The sequence below is a fragment of the Psammomys obesus genome, unplaced genomic scaffold, assembly GCF_907164565.1.
Source record: "Psammomys obesus unplaced genomic scaffold, mPsaObe1.curated_primary_1811, whole genome shotgun sequence".
NCBI classification, from domain to species: domain Eukaryota; kingdom Metazoa; phylum Chordata; class Mammalia; order Rodentia; family Muridae; genus Psammomys; species Psammomys obesus.
In genome coordinates, this window is record NW_026591757.1 from 1 (window position 1) to 12,500 (window position 12,500).

At 41.6% G+C, this 12,500-nt stretch overlaps 1 protein-coding gene across 1 annotated transcript in view; it reads left to right on the plus strand.

Annotated features, from left to right (window-relative positions):
* Positions 1-1,554: 1,554 nt before the first annotated feature.
* LOC129680318 (DOMON domain-containing protein FRRS1L) overlaps positions 1,555-12,500 on the plus strand; it is a gene marked incomplete at its 5' end in the record, with an annotated part of 11,147 nt that continues 201 nt past the window's right edge. The window contains 3 exon segments of the mRNA XM_055611920.1: positions 1,555-1,801; positions 6,371-6,434; positions 12,126-12,500. The exon segment at positions 12,126-12,500 is cut by the window's right edge and continues 201 nt beyond it. Coding sequence (XP_055467895.1) covers positions 1,555-1,801; positions 6,371-6,434; positions 12,126-12,129 — 315 coding nt within the window.

Sequence of the window (12,500 nt, forward strand, 5' to 3'; positions counted from 1 at the left end):
AGAGCAGTACAATCGGCTGAACTCTAATGTTTGGGTTTTTTTTTTTTTAACTCATTCTAAAAAAAACCTAAACTTCCAGATAAGCCACAGGGATAACTCCCCAAACTTCTCTCCCTCACCACATCTCTGCATCTCTATATTTTGTACCAGATGCACCAACTGATAGCTTTTTATTATAGTAGTATGTATTACAAAATATAATGTGGTGAGGAGGGTACCATGCCAAGGCATGCCTCTGAGAAATCATGCCATGCACCAGACCTGGCATAAGGAGGTTTACTGTGGGCAGGGAGAGGGGTGAGGGCCTGGAGAAGGGGTAAAGGCAGACCAGTGGACATGCAGACAGGCAGACAGATGGGAGAAGAGGCATGAGGGCGGGGGGCGGGGGGAGCTGAGGACAGAAATGGGGAGAGAATACCAGGAACAGAGAGAGAGCTGGGGTGGCGATGGTCCTTTTATGTGGCCACACACACCTGTTACACCCGGTGGCAGAGGAGGCACATCATGACATAAACAATTGCTAGGTCCCTAAGGGCAGACCAGCAGAACTGCCTGTTCGCTGACATGGTGCACCTAAAATGTCTCATTTTTGACCATTTTTCCAGTGTATAATACAGTGTCATAAATCACAGTCACTGCTGTGAAGTCACCATCACTTCCTAGCTCCAGAACATTTTCTCAAATAACGTTTTGCTGTTCATGTGTTGTCCTCTACTGATGCTGCCTCAGCTGCTACCACTTACGATTAACATTTTCTGGAAACTTTGATGCCATATCACAGATAGCATGGTCCTTTAACCCTGAGTATAAGAGGTGTCTCCTAAAATCAAGGAACTTGTCTTTCAGTTTATGGTTTACTTATTAAATCTGGAGAGTCTGAGATCCATAGGCTAGTATTGTCAAATATATCGCTTCCAAATGTCACTGAGCAACATAGTTCTGTCTAGGAACACCACTGCATTTAGTGGTCCTGGGTCTTCACTTTGTAATAGTTTCTGGGCCTTTTAAATGAATTACTGGATTAGTGAATTACTTTACTTTGGGAGGCTTTTTTTTTTTTCCCAGAACTGAAATTTTGCTTTGGTTTGTTAGAACGAGCTTCAAGGTGGCTTTGCCCGGCTGTGCTCATCGGGCTACTTTCTGTGGCTTTGCACAGGAGTGTGTGGATGACGATGCACCCTCCTGCTGTCCCAGCAACAAGGCCGTACGTGTCAGCCATTGTGGTTCTGACTTTGCTCACTTGTTTAAGACTTTTTAAAAGGATTTTAAATTTATGTATTGGTTTGCTTACGTAGGAGGTATGCGCACACAGTGGTGCACTTGTGGAGGTCAGAGGGCAACTTGAAGGAGTTGGTTCTCTTCTTATGCCAGGTGGAGCCAAGGGACCAAACTCAGGTCATTCTGCTTGGTACCCTGGCCCAGTTTATTTAATGGCATTTGAAATAATCCTGTGGTATTCCTAATTACCGAGGTTATGAGACATATATGTCTGAGTGAAAAGTTTGCAGAAGACAGACTTTTAACTTTTTTCTTCTCAATCTCTTTCTCTGCTAGGGTGGCGATGATGTCATGGCCTGTGTCCATGATGACAATGGCAGAGTCCGCATCCAGCACTTCTATAACGTGGGCCAGTGGGCAAAGGAAGTTCAGCGGAACCCTGCCCGAGATGAAGAAGGAGTCTTTGAGAACAACCGAGTCACCTGCAGGTTTAAGCGCCCTGTGAACGTTCCCAGGGATGAAACCATTGTGGATCTGCACCTGAGTTGGTACTACCTATTTGCCTGGGGTCCAGCCATTCAGGGTAAGCCGACGTTTCAGCCTCAGCATTGAACACCAGTCACCACTGGGCTCATGTTCATTGTCAGACGGAGTCACACTGTGAGTGAATGACAGCCGTAGTGCTCTGCGTATGCTATGAAGAAAAGGAGATACAGGTCCCTCCTTCAGAGGGTTCTAAAGAACTCACAGTGCAGGAAGACACCTGAGACAGTTCACACGTGCTTAGCTAGAACATGTGACACACATAGGATGAGTGCGCACTTCATGTGGTGTGCAGATATTTCTGTTTGCTCCTCACCCCATCCTGGGTCTTTCTGACTCCAAAGTCAATGAACTCATCCATCATCCTTTAATAAGAAGATACTGAAGAGGAAAGGGTGTCTAGAGATTTCTCCAGAGCTTGACAGCAAGCATTAATTCTCACCCGATCACTATTCCCATGGTCACAAATCAGTCGAAATACCCTATATTTTTACTCATTAGTCCACGAATATTAAGGTACACAACAATCCCCCAGCTATATTGGTAAGTTAAGTCTTCTTCTGCGTGTTAGAGTTGGGGCTGAGATTCTGTATGCCTAACAAGTTCCCTGATGATGCTGTACTGTGGATGATGCCACTTCCTGTGACAGAGCTCTCCAGTGGCTTCCTATTGAAGGTCCACAGGCATCATAAGAGACCTTTTAGAGGTTGCTTAAATCAAGTCATCTTGTGAGCCTTCCACTTGGTCAGTTGGCATAATGGCCTGACCAAGAGTGGAGGTAGAGAGAGCTCATTCTCTCACTCTGCCTTTTAGGAATTTTACCTTTCTTGCTTGCTCTTTCTTTTTCTTTGAGCTGGGTGTCTACTGTGTTGCTCAGGCTAGAGCAATCCTCCTACTTCAGCCTCCTGAGGGGCTAGAGTCATTGGTGTATACCACCTCACCCAGCTTGCCATCTGTCCTTAGTGTGTGTTCAGTAACTTCCTGTTGCTTCTTCTGATCTGCCCCCCCCCCCCCCACATTTTTATTTCTTTCCGTTGAGTTAGAGAGTACTCAATCTCCCCTTCACCTTCTCTTCCCCTCCCCACCCATTGCCAATTGGGAAAAGAGATGGATGCCTCCAGATTGGTGGTGCCTTTTCACTGGCTGCTTTTCCATCTGCCATGATACCTTTTAGTGTCCTGGGAAATAAATGATACGTTAGCTAGGAGAGATAGATTCATTTTGCACGGTAAGATTGGTATCTGAAATGTGAGTTTTTAGTATTGTTTCTACCCCTTGGTAGCGATGTAACCTGCTATCTAAATTAAGAACTTCATTTCCTTATGCTTAGAGTAATAATATATCTACTTCATAAGGTTATTGACTAGTGGGTGAATTAAGCATGTGAAATTGCTATAGTAGATTGGAAAAAGTTGTACAGTAGTCCCATTTCATCTGTGGGAGATTTTACTGAGACCTCCAGTGTTTGCCTGAAACTCCACATTTGCCCCTAATGTGTAAATTAGAATTGAGTATGAGATTTACAGCGATATTACTAATAAAGCAATCACAACAGTACATTATAGTAAGTCATATAAAATGCAATCTTTTGCTCTTTTAAAAATATATCTACTCTCTCAAAGTAACTTTTCTTTGAACCACAGCTGACTATGGTCATTGAAAGCAGAGAGAAGCCTTGAAAATGGAGACGCTTACATGCTCCAAAGGTCGTCCTCTTAAAGAGTCTGACATCTGAGATTTGGGGAGGGGGTGCATAGTCACCCGGCCTTACCTGATAAGCTCCCTCCAGGTCTCTCTTCTCACTGTTTCCAGGCAAAGCAGACCCGTTTCCATCCCACATGCTGGCCATGCTTTTCTTATTTCCTGAGAGTTTTAACATCTGTCAGTTCTATTTCTGTCTCTTGGCATAAAGTTTTGGCTAAGGCTCGAAGGAATAGAGATTCCATTTCTCTCAAGAAAGCCATGAACTGGAGGTGCATGGCATAGCCTGAGAGGCCAGTCAAGGACCAGGTATCCTCAGGTACAAAGTGAGAGTGGGCCCCATGGAGAGGGACCTCTCTGTCTGCTGGGAGAAATTGTGTAGCAGGAGGGAATAGGAGAGGGTTCCCACTACACTGTGTCTGGTAGAGGTCCCTGAGAGAAAAGACTGTAAAGCCCACACATGGTACAAACCAGGCCTGGTGGTGCAGACCTATAATTTCAGCTACTTTGGAGGCTGAGGCAGAAGGATCACAAGGTCAAGGCTTGTTCGGGCTACAAGGTGAGTTCAAGGCAAACCTGGCAAGCTTATTGAGACCCTATCTCAAAGTAAAAACAAAACAAAACAAACAAAAACTAAAAGAAAGTTGGCAAGCTGGGAATCAGTGGCAGACGTTTGCCTAGCATGTTTATGGACCTGGGTTCAATCTCTGGTGCTGTAAAACAAAAACAAACACTCCAAAAACCCCTAACTGAGCTCCAATCCTAGGGATGCCTTTCCATTGAACTCCTATGCCTCAGTTTCCCTAACCCAGGTTTGATTTTTTTTTTTTTTTTAAGAAAAGGAAAACTTGATGAGTATTGTAACACATGCCTTTAATCCCAGTACTGGGGATCAGAGGCAGGTGATCTCGAAGTCCAAGACAGCCAGGGTTACACAGGAGAACCTTGTCTCAAAACAAACAAACAAACAAACAAACATAAAAAGGAGAGAAAAGAAAATTGGTTCAAGCAGGTCTCTTGTGTTAGTCTTGCTGGAAGCTGCAATCAGAGTACACCATGGATCATAGCTTGAAAAAACACGGCTTATTACCATTTCTTTTTATCCTTTTAATTCTTCAGTGTTGAGGATTAAACCAGAGGTGTTTGGATGTCAGGCAAGCTGTCTGCTGCTGATCTGTGCCATCAGCCCTTAAGCATTTCACATATAGAATTTCCTTCTTTCTTCTGGTGACCAGATGGAGAAACGTTTCATCTAAGGACTTGTTCTCTTAGTTATTCCCTTTCCAAACTGTTCTTTCCTGCTCTTGAAAATCCCTGTCATCTGGTATGCCAATCTCTTTTGGCTGAAGAAGTCTCTTCTCTCTTCTCCTCTCCCTCTCTTTCTTCTATTCTCTCCTTTTCCCTCCTCTCCCTTCCCCCTTCCCCTCTCCTTTCCCCTCTTACCTTTCCTTCCCTCTTCCCCTCTCCTTTCCCCTCTTCCTTCCCCTTCCCTCCCTTTCCCCTCCCCTTTGTCCTTTCCTTTCCCCTCTCCTCCCCCTTTCCATTCCCTACCCCCTCCCCTCCCCTCCCTTCCCCCTTTCTTCTTTTCCCTTCTTTATTCTTCTCCCTGCCCCTGTGGTGCATTCTGTGGGTGTACAGATGTGTGAGTGGAAGTCAGAGCAAGACATCAGATGTCTTTCTTTCTTTCTTATTCTCTACCTAGTTTTTCTTTTTCTTTCTTCCCCCTCTTCTTTTTTTTTTTTGACAGGATCTTTCAACATGATCCTAGCTATCATGGAACTCACGACTCACTATGATTCACCCACCTCCCCTAGGATTAAAGTGCCCAGCTCACTTTTGTTCTTGAGATAGAGTTTTGCACACAACAGGAAACTGGCCTTTTTGGCTATGTTGGCCTGCTGGCTAATGGACTCTTAGACTCTTACCTGTCTTTGACCCCCCCCGTCTCCCCAATGCTCAAATTATAGACACAATCTTTGCTCCCCAATGTTCAGGTTATGCGTACACACAGCCATGCCTGGCTTTCTACATGGGTATTGGGGATTCAAACTTAGGACCTTATCTCCATATGCTTGCAGAATAAACATACCTATCTACCCACATCTTCCTTGCCAAAAGCTGGCTCACTCTTAATATGCCACAGGTCAGCAAAAGAAGACTGGCTGTGTCTGGAGCTGCTAATGCATGTCTGCAAGATTTGGGGCTGTGGTGGTAGCTCAGCAATAGAGCACTTATCATGTATGAAGCCTTGGGTTCACCACTTCCCCCAAATCTGAGGAGGTAGAAATAGTATCCCCCCCCCCCCCCGACACACACACACCAAGGCTGGAAAGATTACTCAGGTTAAGATCACATACTGCTATTACAGAGGACACAAGTTCAGTTCCCAGTACCCATATCAGGTGACTCATAATCCCCTGTAACCCATCTTCAGGAGATTCAATGGCCTCTTTTGGCCTCTGTGTGTATACACATCCACAAAAATAAATAGACAGATAACTAGAATAAATCTTTTAAAAAATTAAATGTTTGAAAAAATAAAAATACATTTTATTAGATATTGAGAAGTTTGAATTTATTAGAGACAAGTAGAAATCCATTCAGCTCCTGCAAGTATTAATATTATAACTCGATGCCACAAAACAGAGATACAACAGAGAATAACAGTAAGTTGTTCTGATCTGGGGGGACTGGAGATCAACAAGGACCACCTTTGGGTGTAAAGATAAATCATTTATGTGTTCTCCATCCTATGAGCCCTTGCAGAAAATTCTGATGATGGCTCTAATATCTGAATCCAGATCTAGTACACACTGTGTTTGTACTTAGTAGTGGAGACTTATCTTTGGTGTCTGTCTTTTAACTCTGCTGCTTTTGACTGACCCTCCCCTCTGCTTGTGTGTTAAAGGCTCCATCACTCGCCACGACATAGATTCTCCACCAGCGTCAGAGCGTGTGGTCAGTATTTACAAGTACGAAGACATTTTCATGCCGTCGGCTGCCTACCAGACCTTCTCCTCTCCATTTTGTTTGCTTCTCATTGTGGCCCTGACCTTCTACCTGCTGATGGGAACCCCTTAAACCACAGCTGGACCAGATGGAGTGAAAAACCTTCAGTATATATTTTTCAATAATCACCTGTGTAATTTTAGCCTCAGTTATTTAAAAACAAGTCATGATTTCAACATTTTTGGAAAAAAGAGAAAGCTCTCCTAGTCAAACAGGATTGTCAAGGCAAACCTACTTTCAGGAAGTACTTAAAATGTTTGCGAACACTTGCAAATGTATTTTCTATTTGAGCTTTACAATATCTGTGCATTGACACGGTACCACCGGGAGGGTCATCACAGCGACTGGGATTGAAACCCAGACAAAGGCTGCCTTTTGTTGACCTACGTGTCTCACAGCCTTGGCTGACAGGATCAGGTGACACATGGCAAGGAAGAGAAAGAGCTAGCGGTGGAGAGCATGCCTCAGAACAGCGCACACAAAACAGGGTCACTTTGCATGTTGCTGTGGGGACCTTTACAGGATGTCACAAGTGCGTCAGCAGCCTCTTGAGAACATTTTCGTGCAGCCTAAGTGCTTTCTGATAGTCACAGAGTTGATGGGGGAGTACGGGAGAGATTGTGGCTGGCGATAAGAAAGTGGCTTGTATTTATTTAAAATATCTTCTCAATTATTGTGTACTTATGAGAAAAAGGTTTTGTGTTGCTGTTAGGAAAGATTAAAAATAGAACTGTGAATATTTCTGAAGATGCAAAATTATTTTAATGATGAAAATAGAATTATCAATAGTTAGAATTTGCTCTCTTCTGCTACAGTATTCTATCAACTAAGGTGTTCATGGCGGCTATAATTAAATATGCATTATAACAGACAGGTCACCCTAAGGAAAACATAATCATACATTAACATTTTTAAGACTGTAGACATCAGAAGCAAAAATGGGTGGCAGGGACCCTGAGGTAAATTCACCAAGAATATACATTAAAAATGTTCAATTCTATGTTTTCTTTTTTCAAAAGAGCCAGATACTCTTTTAGTCCAAATATGTAGAGGAATTTTAATTCAGAACATGGCTGCTCTGGCATGAGATCACATCCAAAGACTTTCTAGGTCTGTGTGATCGGGCTGGAATACAGACAAGCCTTTAATCCCGGAGACAGAGGTAAGTAGATCTCTGAGTTCCGGGACAACCTGGTATAGAGCAAGTTTCAGGTAAAGAAAAGCTTAGGTCCAATTGTGCTGGCACATGCCTTAAATTCCAGCACTCAGTGGACAGAGGCATGCAGATCTCTAGTCAATGCTGTTCAGTCTGTTGGGTTGAAAGTGAGTTGAGATGCAGGGCGATAGAGTTGAGTTCAAGGCAGTTCAGTTCATGAGGCAGTTTAACCTGGAGAGTTTTACAGAGATAGGTTGAATAGAGGATGAGCTAGACACAGGTTAAAACAGAACGAACCAGGGAATGAGAAGGAGCCAGAAGATTAGAACAGATTGCTAGAGTTAGTTTGAGGCCAAACAGAGCAATTCAGTCAGAGAGAAAATCCAGACTGAATAGTCAGATAACAGAGGAGTTTGAGCCAGAAGAGTTGAGTTGAACCAGCCCCCACAAGTTCAGAGAGACCTAGAAAGGGTGAACTTATTCAGTAGTATGTCTCAGAGGCTGAAAGCATTCTAGACTTTTATTAGATTGTATGGAGGCTAGAAGAGCTTCCAGGATTAGGCCTAGGTTAGCAGACCTGAAGCAACAATTACCTCGGGAATAAAAGTTACTTTAACACAAATATCTATGCCAGCCTGCTGCCTAGAGGAGAGTAGCTGTGTCATTCCCATTGTGGCATTCCAGAATTCTCTGATTTGTTCCTTTTGCTCCAACTTGATAGAGAAGCAACATCAGAGCACGGTTTCTAAGGTCCTTTCCTCCAAGATTCATGTTAGAGGTGAAGGTCAGCCTGTGGGAGGGTGTTTAGATTCTTTTGGGCTGGAGCCAAGCTAAACAAAGTTTGCTACTTTGTGACACGCCCACACCCAGCTTCAAACTCAAGGTTCAAGATGGAGGCTCCGCCTCACTGCCATCACCTCTTCACCAAACCCTCTGATCTTATACAAGCTTGGCTCAAAGCATATGTATCAGCTTCTCAGTGTTCGGAGTTGGTTTAGGAGTGAGCGTTGGGAGTACATTGAGACACCATGTTGTATATAAGAAGCCCAATATTTTTATATATCCCATATGTGTATGATACCCAATCTATAAGTAGCAGAGCAAGAGACTTCAGTTAATAGTAGGAGCAAGAGGTGTTTCCCTTATACTTTTGTTTCAAATCAAGTAACTGTTTCACTGAATCCTTACGTGAGTGACCAGGTTTGTGTATTTTGGCTTGGAACTTGCAATTAATTATCCTTTCCCTGGCAGCAACATGCAAGTGACTCTACTAAGCTCCAGGCTTCCCTGCTTCAGGCCACTGCTTGTCTGAGAGGTCTTGAGTTCTTCCAACCTGTTCTCTCTCACACAACTTGTCTTCCCTCCTGTGGATGATAAACTTGTCTCTAATGCTCTGGCTTAGTTGTCTCTTCCTCCAGTCCTCTGGACCACATGGTTCTAGGACATAGTCAGTGCTCCTGTAGCCCATTGGACTTCTTCATCACACATGTCAGATTTTACTGAAATCGCTGGCTTTGTTTTCACTGCTAATCCCCCTCTTGTAAGAGCTCTTTCTCACCACTCACCCCGTGGCAGATGTCACTTCTTAGTGGTATCCAGAAAACTGATGGAATAAGTTACAGAACTGTCTTGATACTGTGAGTTGATCTGAGCCAGGGGAATCTTTTATATACTTTACCTGACTAGCCAATGTTTGTATATCCCCTCTTTGTGATCAAACCATGTCTTCCAAAAACATAAATGACAGCATCCTTAGTGGTTTTGCCTTTCAGTGGAGACCAGTTGGCATTTTCAACAATAATAAGTGTCCTAAACTAAGAATTTGCAGTCTAGGAGTGCATTACAACAGTTGGCTATCATCTCAAAGAACTAGTCACTGACAGACATGCAGAAGCTAAAGCTGTATAGACTTCAAATTTGTTCCTTCTTAGCTAATATAAGAGAATGACTTTATCCCTCTCTTCATTCTCTCTCTCTTTCAGCCGGACCTCACAATCCTTCTCCGTCAGCCTCCTGACTCCTATCTCAAGCATGTACCACCAGATCTGACAATACATTTTCGTTTTCTAAGACAGTGTTTGTCCTGAGGGAGATGCCTATCAATGCTTTTTGGTAAAATACCCAAGTGGAATATGAGCAGCAGATAAATGTATTTAGTGCTGTTTTAAGTGTTCCACATTCATTAACTCTTTCGATCTTAACAACCAGAGGAAGTGTCTGTTATTAATGCAGCTTTACAAATGGAAAAATGGAGGTTGTTAATTTGGCTTACTTACCAATACTGGCAAGACTTCAGAGATGGAGGTACCAGGGGCCAAAGGACCCACTATGAATCCCTATACCTCTTGCAGAGTTTTTAAAACTTCCATTAAATAGAACCTGCTATCCACACTCAAGTCAGCTAGGTGCTTTCACCTGGCTCCTAGTACTTTACAGCAAATATGAGAACTTCTTACAACTGTGTTTGAGGAAAGGAACACATTTGATTTTGAATCACTTTATTTTCTTAAAATTATTTTAGTACTTTTTTGTTTTCTTTTCTTCCTTCCTTCTTTTCTTTCTTTCTTCCTTCCCTCCTTCTCTTTCTTTCTTCTTAGCATTAAGGATCATATCCAAGTCCTTGTGCATATTACAGAGTGTTCCACAAACTATACTCTCAGCTCATTTTAGTACTGTTAATGTTTTTCAAACTATTGTGTAGATGGGACCGAAGAATGCACTTCTCTTAGTTAATTTCTGAACATGGCTTTCTTAAAACCTTGCTCTGTCTTACAACATGGAATTACACATGCTTTTAATGTCCCACTATAGTCAAACATGCATTCAGAGAAAATCCAGAAGGTACATTCAGTTATCATGGTTTGGGTTTTTGTTTAAAGAAATCAGAAAGTTTGACAACTGAGGGATAGATTTTCATCCCAGTGTATTCATACCATTTAAGTTTTCTATTTTCAGTATTTTGTCTTAAGTGATATTAGCACTGAGATTGAACACTGTTCTTATTTCTCTCCCAGGATTTCTTAAAATTTCCTTGTAAAGAAGCTAGGTTGTCAATATTTTTAACTTTGTACTTGTGTCCCAGCTGTTCTGCTCTGCCACAGACAGTTCAGAAATGAATAAGCATGGCTGTGCATTAGTAAAACAACTAAAAAATTAACTCCATATACTTTGCAGATGCCAAAATGATACAGTAAGTTTTAAAAAGCTGTTGGAAAATCAAAAACCCATTCTTATCTTGCTGGGCTGGGTTTATGGACTCTGGTTTTCCAGTGGCTTTAGTCAGGGGCATTCTGTTTATCCAGTCAGTTGTAAATCATATCACCAGTAACTTATTGTTAACTAGTTGTAAAAATATCAAAGTTGGTGAATAATTTGTTTAAAACTAATTTATAGTTAGTTTTCTGTTATAAAGGAATAGCATAGTAGCATCCTTACACATTTATATTCTAAGGTTTCCTGGAGTTGACACAGAGAGGTACAAGAAAGAACCAATGGTAAAGGACCAGCCTGGGTAGGTTACAGCTTTGCTTTGCCTGAGGTCTGGCAGATGTGAGCATGTCTCACTTTGAACTGCTCTTTTGGTGAACATTGCTAAGCTTTAGAGTAATTTATTTCCGTGTAGGAATTTTTAAAAATGATCATAGGGGCACGAGAGTGTTTTACACACGTGACACATCTATCTCATATAATGAAACGATGTGTGAGAGCCAGCATACAAGGTCACAAGCTGAGGTGACTGGTAGTTGACTATTATACATCCTTACTCTCCAAACAGAAATGCATATTTAGTGAACAAGTTGATTATTTTCAGGTTGTTTATATGTAAATACATTTTATAAATAGGTGACAGAGGGGGTGTATTTATACATAAATGTACATGTACTAGTACACACACAGACACACAGACACACACACACACACACACACACACACTCCATGAACATTAAAGGTTATTGTCAGGGTTGGTTCTTTTTCTGATCTCTTGTATACTTTAAAACACAGAGAAAAACATTGTATTACAAGCATACTTATCCTTGAATTTGTAGTAATTTAGTTTATAGAAGGGATTCCTGTATCTTTTATTAAGCCTTGTTTCCTCTCTTCAGCATTGTATGACTTAAGAATGGATATGCATTGTTGCTTAATTTATTTTTTCATACCATTAAGAAACCAAGTTGAATAACTGGCATGTTACATGGCAGCCTAAACATGTTCTAAGTTGCATTAGTTTTTTTTTTTTTTTTTTTTTTTACTCTATTCTATTATTCAGTGAGCAATTTGTGTAGTTTCCAGTTGGATTTCCTTGTGCTTTTATTGAACAGATGACTTGCATATAATTTCCTTTTTATGAAAATAGTAGTTAGGGAAATAAGAGCTTAAATATGCCTGGCAATGGAAAAATGTATGTAAATCTCCTAGCCTTGGGGGTGTGTTCTACTTAAGAATACACTAATGACTGGATAATATTTACAATTTTCTCTCAAATATTTTCTATTAGGTGAGTAACCACTCAGTCTGATTCTTCTGGAATATAATCATTCTCTAAGTTTGCTGAATGCTCAGTGGATGTGGCATCCACCCAGTTCACTAGACTCTTTCCTGCTTCATCGCCTAGAATGCCCTGAGCCCTCTGTCCCGGGAGAGTGAATTCGGCTTTTCCACTTGCCTTATTCCCACTGACACATTGACATGCTGGAACAGTCTGGCTCCAGAAGAACTAATAGTTTTTTTGAGACTGTCTACAAAATACTATTTTGTTAAAACTATGCTTTTAAATAGACACTGATGAGTTATATTTGTTTTATAAAAAATTGTGTACCTAATATTCAATTGTGATTGATTTTGAGATTATATATAAATGTATATTTATAAG